This window comes from Rosa rugosa, chromosome 7 (genome assembly GCF_958449725.1).
Source record: "Rosa rugosa chromosome 7, drRosRugo1.1, whole genome shotgun sequence".
NCBI lineage: Eukaryota > Viridiplantae > Streptophyta > Magnoliopsida > Rosales > Rosaceae > Rosa > Rosa rugosa.
In genome coordinates this window covers 32,761,381-32,777,964 of record NC_084826.1, presented here as the reverse complement: position 1 = coordinate 32,777,964, position 16,584 = coordinate 32,761,381, and the positions used below count along the sequence as shown (strand labels likewise).

At 38.7% G+C, this 16,584-nt stretch overlaps 1 protein-coding gene across 1 annotated transcript; it reads left to right on the top strand.

Moving 5' to 3' along the window:
• Window positions 1-8,451: 8,451 nt before the first annotated feature.
• LOC133721565 (uncharacterized) lies at window positions 8,452-13,223 on the top strand. The gene is made up of 3 exons (XM_062148216.1): window positions 8,452-8,808; window positions 11,974-12,211; window positions 12,753-13,223. The coding sequence occupies exons 1-3, from the start codon at window positions 8,530-8,532 to the stop codon at window positions 12,917-12,919; spliced, it is 684 nt and encodes a 227-aa protein (XP_062004200.1). The 5' UTR covers window positions 8,452-8,529; the 3' UTR covers window positions 12,920-13,223.
• The last annotated feature ends 3,361 nt before the right edge of the window (window positions 13,224-16,584 follow it).

Here is a 16,584-nt window from a genome sequence, read left to right as displayed (position 1 = left end):
ACTTTTTTTTTTTATTTTTTTCTATTTTGCAATTTACTATATTATCCCTATTGATTAATTATATATCAGAGTTTTTTTTATATATAAAGGTTAAATTGGTAAATAATTTCAGTTTTAAAAAGCAAACTCTCTTCTCGTAATAATAACTAGCATGTGCCCATACTCTGTGTGTGGGTATTTTTTTTTTTTTTTGGTAAGGAAGTGGGTAGTTTTTTAACCAAAGCAGTTTTCTACAACAATAACTACTATTTATTTTATTTTAAAGAATTTAATGACATTATTGCCCCTGTTGGTTATTTCAGTTTCTAAAGTTTTTTAATATTAGAGGGTTATATTCGTCAAATTTTTCAGTTTTGGAGAGCAAGCCCTCTTCTCTTTTTTTTTTTTTTTTTTGAACAAAGAAAAGTTTGTATTATTGATTCATACGAGTACAATCGTAAATGATGGCATCCAGAACAAATTCTGGAGCAATTGTGAACCATTCTTCCTGAACATTGAAATCAAATCCATGGCTAGCTAACCTGTGAGCTACATTGTTGGCACTTCTATAGGTGTGTTGAATACCGACAGTAGGCAACTCATGCAACAACTCTTTAATATCCTCTACCAAGATGCCAAGCTGGGAGAGATCCTCCCCTGGTTCACCAATGGCCTTAGTAGCCACCATACAATCACTAAGTACAATGACGTTAGTCAAGGCCAATGCTTGGATTAATTCCAATCCATGCTTAATTGTCAACAACTCAGCATGCAACGCTGAAATCACATGGCTTTTTCTAGAAGCAAACCCAGCTATAAACTCTCCCTTTTCATTTCGAATAACACCACCCACACCATCATAATTTAGAGAAGGAACAAAGGCCCCATCAATGTTCAAGTGCAGCATTCCAGCAAGTGGAGGACGCCAAGATGGCCTGCCTTTCATTTTCACTGAAGAAGGTTGATCAATGGATTTGCTGGCTTGTATGAACTCTTCATACCACCCCAAAGTGTGTGCCACAATTGCAGAAGCAGGTCTAGACAAGTTGTTCCAGAGCTTGTCGTTTCTATTTTTCCATAGGCCCCAAAGAAGCATCATCAGTGTAGCAAAAAGATTGGCAGAAAGATTGGAGGCTTGCTCCAACAACCATTCCTTGAAACTGAAGGAGGGCGTGACCACAGTTTGAAAGGCAAAAGGAGGGGCATTGAGTATAGCCCTTGTTGTTGGGCATTCACAGAAAACATGTCCAATGGACTCAACCTTATGTGCACATAAAAGACACCCCAACTCACCAATGTAACCTTTCCTGCTTAAGCCTTCCCTTGTTGGGAGCAGATTATGACAAGCACGCCAAATACATATGGCAACTTTGCCAGGTACATTAGCTTTCCACAGTGTTTTCCAAAGATGGCTAAAGGGGTCCCCAGTAGATGAGGATGCCAGCACAGAACCCAACACCATATCACGAGCAATCCAGTATGCAGTTTTAGTAGAGAACGTACCTTTCTTATCAAGCTTCCAGGTGAGCCGATCTTTATTACGCCGAAAGCTCAAAGGAATACTCATAATGGCAGCTACAATGTCTTCTGGAAAAATAGCTTGCAACAACCCTAAGTTCCAGGTCTTATTACCATGGTTTATAAGGGAAGTTACTGAAGAAAGACTACAATGAGCAGGTTTATGAATACGATAGCTTGGAATATTAGGAATCCAGTCGTCATGCCAAATGTTGATGTCCACCCCGGAACCAACTTGCCAAAATAATCCAGCCTGGAGCACCGGACGGGCTTCCATATGCTCCTCCAAGAATAAGAAGGAGAGTCTCCCATATCCGCTTCTAGAAAAGAACGATCTGGAAAGTACACTGCTTTATAGAGTTTTGCAATTAACGAGTTTGGTTTCGAAAGCAATCTCCACCCCTGCTTTGCCAACAACGCTAAATTATGTGCATGCAGGTTCTTGAAGCCCATTCCACCTTCACTCTTGGTCAAACACATACGATCCCAAGATCGCCAATGAATTTTCCGATGTTCATCAGTACCACCCCAAAAGAACTGTGCACAGAGTTGATGTAAATCATCACATAGAGCCTTTGGCAGCTTGTAACAATTCATGGCATACGATGGAACAACTTGAGCTACAGCTTTAATAAGAATTTCTTTGCCTGAAGCACTTAAGATCTTTGTACGCCAACTAACTAATTTCTTTGTCAACCTTTCCTTCAAGTAGGCAAAGATAGCAGATTTAGACTTACCAACATGAAGCGGAAGACCAAGATACTTGCCGTGATCCTCAACACATTGCACCCCTAAAATGGAAGCCAAATAGGACTTATCAGCTGGAGGCACATTCTTACTGAAAACCACACTGCTCTTCTCCAAATTGATTTTTTGTCCAGAAGCACGCTCGTAGACATTTAATAAATTCTTGAATTGAAGACATTCTACTTCTGTAGCCTCCCCAAAGAGAAAACTGTCATCAGCGAATAAAAGGTGATGGAGAACTGGTGCTCCCGGACACAAAGACAAGCCTTTCAAAGAGCCATGAGAAATTGCATCTGAAATCATCGCTGAAAAACCTTCAGCACAAAGAATAAACAAGTAGGGAGAGAGGGGGTCTCCCTGCCTGATACCCCTAGAAGGAATGATATAACCCACCGGAGATCCTTGCATTAAAATGGAGTAACTAACTGACTTTATAGAACAAAGAACAACATCGATCCATTTTCTAGTAAAACCCATTCTAGTCAAAATAGCAGTGAGAAAATTCCATTCCAATCTGTCGTAAGCCTTACTGATATCAAGTTTGAGAGAGAAGAAACCTTCACTTTGGCGACGTAACTTATGCATGAAATGTGCAGCTTCTGTGGCAACCAAGGTATTATCCGAGATCAAGCGACCCGGAACATAGGCACTTTGGAGCGGAGAAACTATATCAGGTCAAATAAGTTTAAGCCTATTCGCTAACACTTTTGAAGCAATCTTATAGACTACATTGCATAAAGCAATTGGTCTAAAGTCTGAAGGGGCAGTAGGCTCTTTAATCTTGGGAATCAGTGTCAGATGGGTGAAATTGCTTTGTGCATCTAACTGCCCCGTCAACAAGAAGGTCTTCACTGCTAAGCACACATCGGAATGCACTATATGCCAATATTTCTGAAAAAAGGCAGGAGACATCCCGTCTGGGCCTGGCGATTTTGAAGGGTGCATTTGAAATAATGCCTTCTTGATTTCACCATCTGTATACTCAGCCAGGAGAGACAAATTCATATCCTCTGTTACAGAAGGCCGTATCTTGTCAAGCACTAGGTTGATAGCCTCCACATCACAACCTTCAGACCTGAAAATAGTCTCATAATATCAATGAACATATTGGAAATCAACTCCGGGTTAGTTTGCCAGTTACCCTGTGCATCCATGATGCCTTTGATCCTATTCCGACTACGTCGATTAGATGCCTTCTTGTGAAAAAAAGCAGAATTCCGGTCCCCATCTTTTAGCCAAAGAACTTTAGACCGTTGTCGCCAGTAAGTTTCTTCCATTGAGAGCAGCTCATTGTATCGAAACTATAATACTTTCTGTTGTTCAAACTGCAAGGGATCGAAAGCCTGACGCATCATATTGTTCATCTTATCTTGCAACAACTTCATTTCAGATTGTCGTTGCCTGAAAGTGCCTACATCCCAAGTCCTCAATAACTGACCAGTTGCATTGATCTTCAAACCAATCTGTTTCATCGGATTACCAGTAGAAGGAGTTGCCCAACCTTTTTGAATGATTGAGGGACATTCAACGTGCTGCATCCACATCTCCTCAAACCTGAACCTCCTCTCTCTTGAAACATGGACAACAGGCTCAGAACTAATCTCTATCATTATGGGGTTGTGATCTGATTTGTTAGGGGGAAGAGTTACAACCCTAGTACAAGGGTACATATTAGCCCAGGTATCTGAACAACACGCTCTGTCAAGTCTCTCCTTTGTGAACCTGTTGTACCACGTAAAGCGTGATCCAATGAATCCCATATCGGATAGGTTGCAATCCACCAGCGTCTGCTGGAATCGGGCCATTGGAGCCGCGCCTCTTGGCGGGCCTCCAGACTTGTCATAATTGCTCAGTATCTCATTGTAATCTCCTGCCACCAGCCATGGCAAGGATGTATGAGCAGCCAGAGTACGGATCAAATCCCAAGTCCGCACGCGATCTCCATGAGACGCAAATCCATATATTCCGGTAAACCTCCAGATGTCCGATGAACCCAAAAGCCAAGCCCTCTTCTCTTAATATATATATATATATATATTTAACTATAAATACATATCACCTCAACCTTATTTTTTCACATCTTCCTTCTACTTCCTCATATATATCTCTTTATTCTCAATCTTTTATTTTCTCCCAATCATTAACTCTTATTTATTTTTTCTTTATCGAAGAATGGTTGGTTCGTTGAAAAGAAGTGTGAATTGGGCACTGTTGGAAGATCTAACACTCGCCATTGCTTACGTGAAAGTATCCTAAAATTTTGTCAATGGTACAAGTCAATCGGAAGATGGTCTTTGGACCCAGTCCAACAAAAATTCATGGAGATCCAAGACATAATTTTGGTAGAAAGGACGTGGGAGAGTTCAAATCTCAGAAGTAAAGATATGTTTTTCCTCAAATGAACAAATGGCACTCTTGCATCAAACGTGCCGAGATGATGAACCAAAATGGAGCCAATCTTCAAGTTGAAGTGAGTAACAAATGGCACTCTTCATCTTCTTCATCATCTTCCTCGTCCGTGCGTAATCTTTTCTGCCACTTATCGAACCAATTATAACTCATTGCAAAAGTTTTTTTTTTTTAAGAAAAAGTATGAAGCTGATGAATGTAATTAGAGAGAAGTAGGTTATTTTGGGAGTTATGCTAGTTCAAGCACTCAGTTTATAAAGTTATTTTTGCTGAAGATCACGAGTGCCATATAGACATCATATCCACTTCAAAATTTGATAATCTAATGAAGATGGAACGCGTGTCATTCAAGAATCTTATCCGAAAATTTGATAAGATGCGATCAAGCCAAAAATTGCCTTATATCCATTTCGAAATTTCACAAACGAATCACAACGAAAAACGTGGCCTCGAAATCATATCTGAGAATTTAAAAATATTCCATCAAGATAACATATGCCACACATATAAAATCGAATAAGAAATCTACAACATTGATTGTGAAGCAATACATGGAATTTGAAAAGTACAACTGGAAAAATATTTTTTTATCATAAAAATGATTTCAATTACTATAAATAAGAATTTGATAAAAAAGAAGAACACACACAGAGTGTGTGTGTGTGTGTGTAAAACATATTCAAAATTCAAAATATATTTTAGGACTATAATTTAGCCTTGATGGGTTGGAGACAGTTGATGTCACATCGATGAATATAACACACACACACACACATATATATGTATGTATACTCTCTCTATATATGTGTGTGTGTGTGTGTGTCTGTATATATAATACATATTCAAAATTTTAAAATATATTTTAAGACTATAATTTAGCCTTGATGGGTTGAAGACAGTTGATGTCACCTCGATGAATAGTAAAAAAAATCATGGCTAAAATTTAGCCCCCAGGGCTATTTTTAGCCTTGTGGGTTAAAGATGGCCTTAGTTTTCTAGTATGAAATATGGTAAGATTGACATACTGGATGCCATGTCTTCAACAACCGCCACATGTCGACCTTTCTGGAACCAGATTAAGTTACTTTTCTTTACATCCAAGTTATCAGAATCTTTTCCTCTGGGAAAAAATAAAAATTGTAAATTGTTGTTTGCATATGTAGCTACCTCTGGCAAATTGCTGTTTGCATATGCTATTTTGTTCATATTCCCCTTATCAGTTCCATTGTGGCAATTTCACAATTATTTCTCAAGGTGATAATTGCATACTCTAATTAGTAATATAGGAAACCAATAATTACATCTTGTTTCTTTGCTTGACAAGATTTGAAACCTAGGACATCTAAGATATATTTCCCGTCCTTAACTCCTAAATCTCGTTGAAACTCCATTATTTACCTAATTTGAATTGTAATAATTTACAGATTGTGGATTATATCTTGATATATAATGCGGCAGAAGGAGCAAAATCTAGTCCGAGCGAGAAACCCTTTCTCCTCGTCCTCCCTTTGTAGCCGCAAGGCCGATCTTGCTCTATTCCTCCTTGTTATCAGATCTCTGATCCACTTCCCTGAATTCAGACTAATTCCTCAGTTTGGATTCATTCTTCGCATTCTGTTTTGCCTTCCTTGTTTCCCTCGATTCCCCCAATCCTTTGTTAGGTTTCAATCCGGTTTTCTTGATGTTGTTGGTGGCCATGGCTAGCTGTGGTGCTGCGGGCCAGTGTGTGTCGATGGCGGGGCTCCTCCCGGCGTCTAATCCAGCGACGGTGGTCTCAGTGCTTCAAGACCCTCTCTTTCAAGGAAGCTCTACGGTTTGGCTCATTGATTTGGGTGGCGAGTTTGTGGTTGGCAGCGGAGATGGAAAGACCGACGATGCAGACGGCAGGGTTGCTGGTGGTGGAGTTGTCGCTGGCTTCGGACCTATGGCTGCTGGCGGCTTGGGTCCACGGTGGCTAGGGTTTGTCATGGGCCATGGGCTTTTGGTTGGCTATTGGGCTAGGGAGCTTGATAGTTAGTTTTCTTTAATTTCTTTTTTAGTTTTCTTTTATATTCTTTTCGTTGTACTGTTAATAATGAAACGGAGCTCGGTAGGGGAGGTTTAGGGTCCATATGAGGCATTCTTTTGAGTACTGCCCTTCTCTCTCTCCCTACAGTTAGAGCGTGCTGTGTTTGTCAGTACAGGGTTACGTTTAGGTTCTCATTTTAACGGGGCCACACACGTGATGGGTTCCTTTGTAACTTTGTTGGCCGAAGTAATGAAAGTGTTCACGAAAATAAACCATTTGCGGCAACCAGAGTAGCGGCGGATCGAGTATTACAACCTTGGTGGGGCTTGAACTTTTTAACATATATATATATATATATATATATATATATATATATATATATATATATATATATACAGGGCCCTTCTAGTGAGGGATCCCTTTTTTTATCTTTTCTAGGGATAGGGCATTTGACCAACTTTTCGATCATATTTTCACATCTCAACCGTTCAGTTTTTAGGTCCTAATATGTAAATCATTTCTGCAAATTTTCAGCCAAATTGATTATAATTAAGGCATTCAAAATGACAATTTAAGATTATAAGTATGAACGGTTTAAGTTTGACAGATTTGGTTCGTCCATTGATTTAATCTAGTTTGATATCTTAACGATCACCATATATATATATATATATATATATATATATATATATATATATAGTGGGAGAATCTCGACGGTGAGCGAAATTTTTATTAATTGAAAAAAAAAAAAGATACACCTGGTCAAGTGGGGACGTAATGAGCCCCTCAAATGGATATACAAAATCAAAGAACAAACTCAACAATAAAATTAACATGCAATGCAATATAATACAAGAGCATAAACTAACTAAATCTAACTCTACGAGTACATGAAGCTGCAAACTCTTTAGTCACTGACTCATTGTTGATCGATTCAGCATACTCTTTCTCAATGTGAATGACCATACAATCACCAAGAAACTCATCTTCCATCTTGCTTCTAAGTTTATTCTTAACAATGTTCATAGCTGAAAATACTCTTTCAATGATTGCCGTAGAAACAGGAATAGTCAAAATCAGTCAAATCAATCTATAGAACATAGGAAATTTTTTTGACTTCCTTGTTTGAACCAAGGTGCGGCACAAATTTTCCAAATTCTGGAATTTTGGTCAAGAGTCTTAGTTCGGGTGGGCTTGAGAAAGAGAAAGAGCTTTCCGAAAAAAAAAAACAGAAAAAAAGAAAGGGGTGTATATACCTAGACTTTTTTTTTTTTTTTTTTTTTCCGGCCCAACGTGTTTGATGGGACTTAAGCCCAGCTACCTATCTATCTGAATCCGCCCTTGAACCAGAGGAAGGCAAACAAGAAAATCTCTGTGCAACTCCTTCATCAACTGAATCATATTTAGGTTCATGAACAAGTGATTGTGGTTTAAGGGTAAAAAACGAAATTACCCCAGCACGTGACGCGCACGTGAGGGCCTCACTAACGGTGTTATACATTATGTTATAGTTGGACCAAGATTAGTTGATATATCAAACCACAAGACTAAAATTAGATATTTTTAAACAAAGAGATAAACACAAGTCATGACCCCAAACTAAGAGAACCACTTACCACTTATAACATATACCCAAAAAAAAAAAAAAAAAAAATCATGAATTGCAATTTTAGTAAATAAAAGAATCCAATGTAATTTTTCCAACGGAAAAACCCGGTCATTCTCGTCGTTTAGGCTTAAAACGCGCCAAAAAAGGCATCGAGTAGCAGTCAACTCAACTGTCAATTTCATCTAATAAAAAAAGCAAGAAACGAAGAGAAACAAAAATATCCTGAAACCGGAGTCAGGTAGTGGAATCCACAAAATTAATGGCGGGGGCGAACGGTGGAGGAGTCGACGTGGAGGTTAGCGAAGGCGCGGTCAAACTGATCCAGCGAGAGGACGAGACTCTGTTGGGTGTCGTCAACCGTTTGATTGGTGCCATTTTGTTTCCGGACCCCAGCAGTGGTGCTCCGCTGTTTCACCGGATCAAGACCTCTCTCGCCGAGAATGGTCCGCTCTTTCGGGAAGCTTCTAGAAACACCGGACGCAGCGTTCGTATCTGGACTCGTCAGGGAAGTCCTCTCCGAGCACTCCTCGTCATCTCTGTGAGCTCTTCGATCAACTAGTTTAATTTGCTTCTGCTGGAATTTATTGATCTTCATTTTTAGTTCAGATTTTGTTGCTCTCATGGTTAGATTTCTCTAACATAACAAATCGATCAGATTTTGGATCTCTAATTGTTTCTGGCTTTTCTTGTTTTTCCTCCTTGACTCCTATACACTTTTATGTATGATTGTCCAGTATATGATCCTTGATTCATATTTACTATTATTATGCCAAAAGAGACAAGGGTCACAAGGTGAACAAGTTCCACAGTATTTTTGATAGCTGTATCACCTGATCATAGCTCAATTTGCTTTTAGTTAGTTACATACGGCTGCCGAGCAACTGTGCTTGTTAATGAGACTATCTTCCATTCATGAGAAAATACTGTGGTAAGAGAATCAAGCCAAGCCCTTGGAGAGATATGGAATGAGGGGACACTATCTGTAATCTTTTTATTTAGGTTATACAGACTTTCCCGATTTCATTATCTTTCCACTAGCTTGGGTATGGGCCTCTGGCTTGGAATTTTGGGTTTGAAGGAATCCAAGTGCTCAAAAGGTGGGAGTTGACTGATATACTAGTTACCTTTGAAACACTAGTTTTGGTTCTATATAGGCTGGATGGTACAGTGTGGAAGTTGGTTCATACATGTGTCTTATCTTGTAAGTCACACTCAAAACAGCTATTGGATAACTCTTCTGTTCCTTTTTTTTTGGTTATTCAAGTGCAATATGGAAATGGGTGCTAGATTGGACTATTGCCCCTCTGGTTCAGTTCAGAGGGACAAACTTCTTGGTGCCTATCCCCACATTGGTGTGTGATACGTATAAATGGTGCTTAAACTACAGATCATTTGCTCCTTTGTTGCCCCAAATGTAATGCCCTTATGGCAGAAATTAATTTATGGGGGCTAATTCAGATGGCATGCTTCAGCACATTGCAGGACCGTATTGTGTGAGGTATAAATTCTTAGGAGGAAAGAAGAAAGGAATGGTGTTGGGAGGTTAAGTGCTAAGATGGCAGTTTTGGAGTGGTGTGGATGGAAAGGAATAAGAGATTTTTTGACAGAGCTAGGGGGAAGAGATAGATCACTTGTGTGGGATAGAGTTCACTACTTGGCTTTGCTCTAGGCATGTATTACTCCCGAGTTTAGATAGTTCTTTGTATGCTATATTTATGGATTGGAAGCTGTTCTGCTTTGATTTCATGTCTTTCTATGTTCATTTCAATGTATTCATTAGTGTTTGTTAAAATTGTTAGTTCAATAGTGGACACCTTGCAGGCTTGCACCCTAGTTTGTATTTTCCTCCTTTATGTTAGTAAAAGTTTTTCTTAATTTCAAAAAGTAATAGAAAAATTATAAAAAGTAAAATAAAATAAAAACCCAGAAACTGTGTCCTATATTTCACATGATATTAGAGCTTTATGCCCTAGAGTATCTCTGAAGCATACCTTTTCCCACACAGTCTCAAACTTTCTTCTGAGATTCTCTTCGATTTTCTTAATTGTTTTCTGAGAAATAGTTACCAGACAGTTCAAGTTTCTTCTTTTTCTGAGAAAAGAGAAATTTTTCCTTGGGATTTGATTGACCTAGCTGTTTCTTCTTCAGCTCTTGCTCAAACACTTATCTTCCTCCTTTCCAATATTTGGGATCTCATAAGAGTCAATTCCACATGCTTGTGCCCCTGAAGTATCAAAGCAATTCCATTTTTAAGGCATAAAATGGAATTGCATTGTTTGTGATAAATCAGTGCTGTGTCCCTATTTCATATGGGCGACAATGGAGAGTTTGCTACTCACATCAATCCAAGTTATGAAAGCTGGCGTACTTACGATTAGGCCTGCAGAACAGACATCTATCTTGATGTTGGCAGCAAAAGAGACTTTCTGCCCCATGGCTGAAAAGACGATAGTAGGCCTCATTCTCTTTTGATGTATTAGCAGCTTCAAAAAATTTATTTAATGATTACTTTCCTCAATGGTAGCTTAAAAGAGCAGATACAAATATGTCAACATTAGGGCTTTATTGATTCATCTGCTCCTCTACTAGTATGCCTTAACCACCCCAAGGTCTCCATTTCTCAGAAACCCTGGATATTCTATTTTAGGCTTTTAGATGTCAATGATGGTATTATTTTCACAAGGATATACTGTATTCTGCCAATTAAAGGCCCAGCTCGGTGCAAAATTTGAGTGAAGCACCTTCGTCACTTACACATTTGTTTAGTTAGAAATTGAATACATTCAGCTGGGTAACTGAGCATAAGTTTCCTGCTCAGTTACTGAGCAGGTGAACATTGCTGTCTTCTTCAATCAAGAGCAATGTGCCCAATATTTTCACAAAATAAAGATCAGGAGTTCAGACCTTCACAGATGTCCTGTGAAGCTTCTCTTAAGAAGCATGGTAGTTCATTTTTTATCTGACAGGACATCTTTCATCTAACATTTAGCAGGCCTGGTAGTTGTTATCTGAAGGGTATGCACCACCCAATTGAGGCGCCTTTCATCTGCTGTAAAAGACATCTAGCGTTTTCTGCTGTCTAGTTTCAGCTATTTCTAGGTCGCCGAGTCCTCTGTTCCTGCTACCACAAAGAAAATTGTCATAGGCTATCACTTTGCAAGGAAAAGGTTACATGTGGGGATCTCCTTGTCCAAGATGTATCCTTTCTGAGGTTTACTTTGGTTAGATTCCCCTCCATAAGTTGGGGGATCTGATAGATCACAGAATTCACACCACAGTTGTGACAGATAACCGAAGCTTAATTATATTAGTTGTGTTAGTCTTAGTTCAAGTTGTTAAAGCTTGTTTTCTCTGTTACTTTAGCTTGCATTTAGTTGGATGTTATTCTAGGCCGCAGAGCTTTTGGGTATTTGTTCTTATGGCATTTTATACATCGATATGTCTACTATTCATTGCAATTGTATTATAATTCAGACTCTTTTGTGATATACTTAAGTACCACTAATAATTGTCTTCTTGATACGGTTATTTATAATATGCTTGGATAATTAGTAAATGACAATAAAAAATGCAATCCTTTTGCGACTTCAATTTCCTATTGTTTTTGGATTTTAAAATTAGTTTAATTTGGATCAATCGAACTGTCGAGTTACACTACAACTCAGATAGAGAATTTAGTTAACAATTGAATCTTTTGCTGCAGGTTGGCACAATCACTCTTTTGGCTTTGACAGGATTGCTTGTCTTCATGCTTTTTTTCCTGGCAGCAACTTTCAATGCCATTGTTATCTCGCTTTTATTATCTTTGGCAGCTGCAGGAGGATTCTTGGCCTTCTTCTTTACCTGTATAGCAGCTATATACATTGGAGCACTATCAGTTGCCGTTTTTGTTGTTTCCGTGACAACAATTTCTGCGATTATAGCTGTTCTGATAACTACAGGTACAATGTTATTTTCTCACTAGTACTTATTTAGATCAAATTTTATTTTCTAAAAGTTTGTAGACAGAACCATAGCACCTATCACCCTGTTATAGCGGTTGGTTTCTAAATTTCCATGCAGTTACAATTATCGGGCAAAACTAGAAACACTATTTTAGTTTATTTTATATTTGAAATTTAGAGTCAAAGTTGAGTAACTTGATTGTCTAACGCTTGAGGGGTCCTACGCGTCTCTGTTATTGGTCCAGGTGCCTTTCCCTTTTATCAATTTCAAATGTTTATATCGTGGCGTGGTTACATGTTTAGTGAATCTACTTGTGCAATCAGAAGATATTAACCTTAGTTCGCTTTGATCACTTGATTCTCTGTATGCTATGGTGTTTGTATATAGCTGCAGTTGGTATGAAGCTTTGAGATTAAATCCATGTTCTGCATTATCCTGATAATTGCTGGGTTTTGTTAGATCTATAATTCAACTATAATATGATGCCAGTTCCCATCACACTGAGGCTCTTACTAGATTTTTCTGTTCCCTTACTAGGTTGGATTGGATTCTTTTGGTTCGTGTGGCTGGCAAGTAAGAAAAGTCTTAGCCTTGCTAAGCACTCACTCAGCGTGACTGGTTCGACCATTTCAGCTTACTCTTATGCAAGGCCTGCTCGCCATCCTCAATCTGAAGACAAGGTTTACAGTTCAACTGTAATGTAAGTAACGTAAATAAAGTGTCTGTATGTGGAAGCAGCTGATATATATGCATATGTTATTTCTTGACGGCGTTGGTTACATATGTTTTGAAAGGATGACATATTTGTCCCATACTAGTAAGCATAGTAGGTCTGGTAGGTCTTTCTACATTATTGTATATAGGCTATCCACACTTGTCTGTTTCCTGGTCCATGTAACCTCTATTTGTATCTCTATATACCCTGAGTTGACTGCAGATGTGAAATAGCACTAGCATATGAATATGCTGTATTTACTTCTGTCAAGGAGTTATGTTTTGCTCGCTTTATGTAGCCATCTTGAGCTTCAAGTGATTTTTCTCCAGTCTGAACAAGATTTTTTTTCTTCTTTTATTTTTGGCTTTGGGGGACCTTGAGTTAGTCCTATCAATGATTTGAACGTGTAACTGGTGAGTTAGACCTAGGACCATTTCTTTTCCTCTTTTACTCCTCTTATTGGACGTCAGAGTGGAGCGCTATTGATTGGTCAATTCATGTGTTAATGAGAGCATATTACTAATAGCTCTTGTTTGACCAAGTACAAGCTATCTTCTTCTTGTTGAACACGGACGTGACAGCACTAATAAGTTATTGTTGTCGTTGCGCTTTCTTAACTTCTCCTCGAAGGATTGTGACCTAGAGAGAGATTACTTCAGGTAGAAACCAAAGGGGACTTTCTACCTTCTTTTGTGTTATGCTAATAAGGACTTCTGTCAAACCTTTCCAGACTTCATCCTATCGATATAAAGTGTTTGTAAACATACCAAAGCTTCAAACCAAAGGGGATGTAACGGGTTGGGATAAGGCGAGTCCCTTATTTTTTCTGTTTGGGGTTGCCAAGGCGAGTCCTGTACCTACTCAGGATGGCAAGGTGAATCCGTTTGTATTCTCTGTTTGATATTCAACACTGAGGTTGATGGTCTGTGCGAGTCGAGATGACTGATTGTACCCTTACATAATGCATACAGCCTCTTAATTATAGGGTCAGCTTACTTGATCATAGCAAATAATCTATTAGAATATCATCGTAATATTACAATTTCCTTCCAAAAACAGTCCAAATTTCATCTTCAATTACATCAATTCCTCTGAGTTCTCATGGTATCGACCTTTACAAATCCAAATACCCAAACCAAGACACGTGAACCTTCGAATGTTGTTGACCCAAAAATTTTGCGGCAAAAAAGCAGAAGATCAAAGAAAGAGGAAACATTCACGAAAATTCTTCTATACACGGCGGTGCAAGTCTACATATACCAATTATGCAATTTCAGCCGTCCATATATGGGGTCTGTTATTTATCACTCAAAACCGTCCAATCTCAGTGGTGCGTGTATCTTCACACCGTGTACCGAAGACTCTCCCAAACATCCAGAGGTAAGATTAGTAGCTTCTACAACATAAAAAGAAAAGACCAAGGTGTGGGAGCACTTCAAGAAGATTGACAAACCTATCTTCGAGTTCGTTGATGGAAAGCAAGTTGAGGTTGGTACTAAACTACGAACTCAATGCAATTATTGTTCTATTGGTAATTAAACTGTTTTTGCCAATGTATGTCCCAACCTAGGTTCGAATCTCGAAGCTGTCAAAGTGCCTGGCCACTGTGCTGCAATGCACAGTTGGAGCATTTCACATGCGCTGAAGGGGTTTATCTTGGGCCTAGGAAGCCTTTGGGTTCCCCTTGACAAAGTCAAAAAAAAAAAGAAAAAAAAGAATGAGGTGAGGTCTCATTGTGTTTGCTTAACAACCGATACATGCACATCGGTTCAGGATATAAATTATATGGTATTGACTGCCCATTTTATTGATAGTGGGTGGAAATTGCACAAAATAATACTAAACTTCTTTGGGATTTCTAATCACCAAGGCTTTAACATAGGGAAGTTGTTGGGGGCACGCTTGATTGATTGGGTGATAGATAGTGTTAACCATCTCTATTGAGTATGCAAGTGCCATTAGGAAGAACATGTTAGGTTAGATTAAACCCCCTATTCTAGGAGGCAAGTACTTGTATATTAGGTGTCTAGCCCACATTATAAACCTTATAACGAGACCAGTGTTTAAGATGATGGATAAATCAGTTGTTGTCATAAGGAATCAGCTGAGATATGTAAGGAGTTCTTCAAATAGGTTAGACATTTTTCAAGGTTGAATGAAAAGCTTGAGAGTAAAATAGTGAGGGTTCTAGATGTTCCAACAAGGTGGAACTCCACATATATAATGTTGGATACGTACAACTCTAGGACTAAAAAAATCCTCTGACAAAATGGCAGCGGAGGAGGAGAGTAAGCATCTCAACTACTTTGATGAGGATGAAGATGATGATTTTCAAGCTCAGAGAAGATAGAAAAAGAGTAGAAAAAGGGTAGGGGCACCTATTGATGAGGATTGGGAAAGAGCTGCAATTTTTTTGAGGTTTCTAAAAGTGTTTTATGATGTCACAAAAGAGAATCAGTGCTTCAAACTACCCCACATCACAAAAAGCTTTACATGATATAGTGGTAATTCAGGGTGAGATAGACGAATTGTTCACTGAGTTAAAAATATGCACTAGAAGTGACACTGAGAAAGTCCTGTATGATATAGCAATGAGGATGAGAGACAAGTTCTCTCAGTATTTTGGAAGCATAGAAGACATGAATCAGCTGCTATTGGTTTATTTGGTGTTGGATCCAAGATACAAGCTCAGAAAGTTTCAAAGAGTTAAAAATATGCACTAGAAGTGACACTGAGAAAGTCCTGTATGATATAGAAGTGACACTGAGAAAGTCCTGTATGATATAGCAATGAGGATGAGAGACAAGTTCTCTCAGTATTTTGGAAGCATAGAAGACATGAATCAGCTGCTATTGGTTTATTTGGTGTTGGATCCAAGATACAAGCTCAGAAAGTTTCAAAGAGTTATCCAATGGCTGAAGATGATGTTGATATGGTGAAGAGCAAGTATGGGGAATATGGTGAAAAGCAAGTATGGGGAGGTGAAACAGCTTGTGGTATCCTCTGTATGCATCTTCAAGATATTCTCTAGGATCCAAGAGTTCCAAAAGAGATAAACGTAAAAGTGGAGAGAGCAGCATATACCAAGGCACTAACTCTACTTCAAAGTCCATGTCTGGTGAAATGGTTGACCTGCTTGAAGACTAGGAAAGAGAACTTGAAAACTCAAATCAAGTGGTTGTTGCTCATGAGGTTGATAGATACCTGCTGAACCCAATTGAGAATCCTCCCAAAGGAACTAAATCCAAGATCTTGATGTGGTGGAAGATGAATGGGATGAAGTACCCTAACTTTGCTGCAGTTGCCAAGGATGTGTTGGCTATACAAGTTTCCACAATGGAAAGTGAGTCTTGCTTTAGGAGTTCTCTAAATTTCAAAACAGTTGAGGCATTAATCTGATTTCAGAATTGGCTTAAATTTGAGAGCATTTACACCATTCTATATGTTCCTATTATTGAGGATGACATGGAATTCTATGAACAAGTGGAGCAAGGTATATTAATTAGTCATTTTGTATTTTTGCCAATATTATTTTTATACCTTGTGGATTGTAAAGTTTTAAAGTTTATTAACTTGTTTTATCTTAACCACTGCAAGTGGCCTAGTGGTTCTTGCCTAATTGGGTGTGCTCCCCAACCTAGGTTCGAATCCCGA

Excerpts from the sequence above, each read along its gene's own strand:
- LOC133721565 (XM_062148216.1), top strand. The coding sequence starts at position 8,530 with ATGGCGGGGGCGAACGGTGGAGGAGTCGACGTGGAGGTTAGCGAAGGC. Across the intron at positions 8,809-11,973 it reads GAGCACTCCTCGTCATCTCT|GTTGGCACAATCACTCTTTT; the intron begins GTGAGCTCTTCG and ends CTTTTGCTGCAG. Across the intron at positions 12,212-12,752 it reads AGCTGTTCTGATAACTACAG|GTTGGATTGGATTCTTTTGG; the intron begins GTACAATGTTAT and ends TTCCCTTACTAG.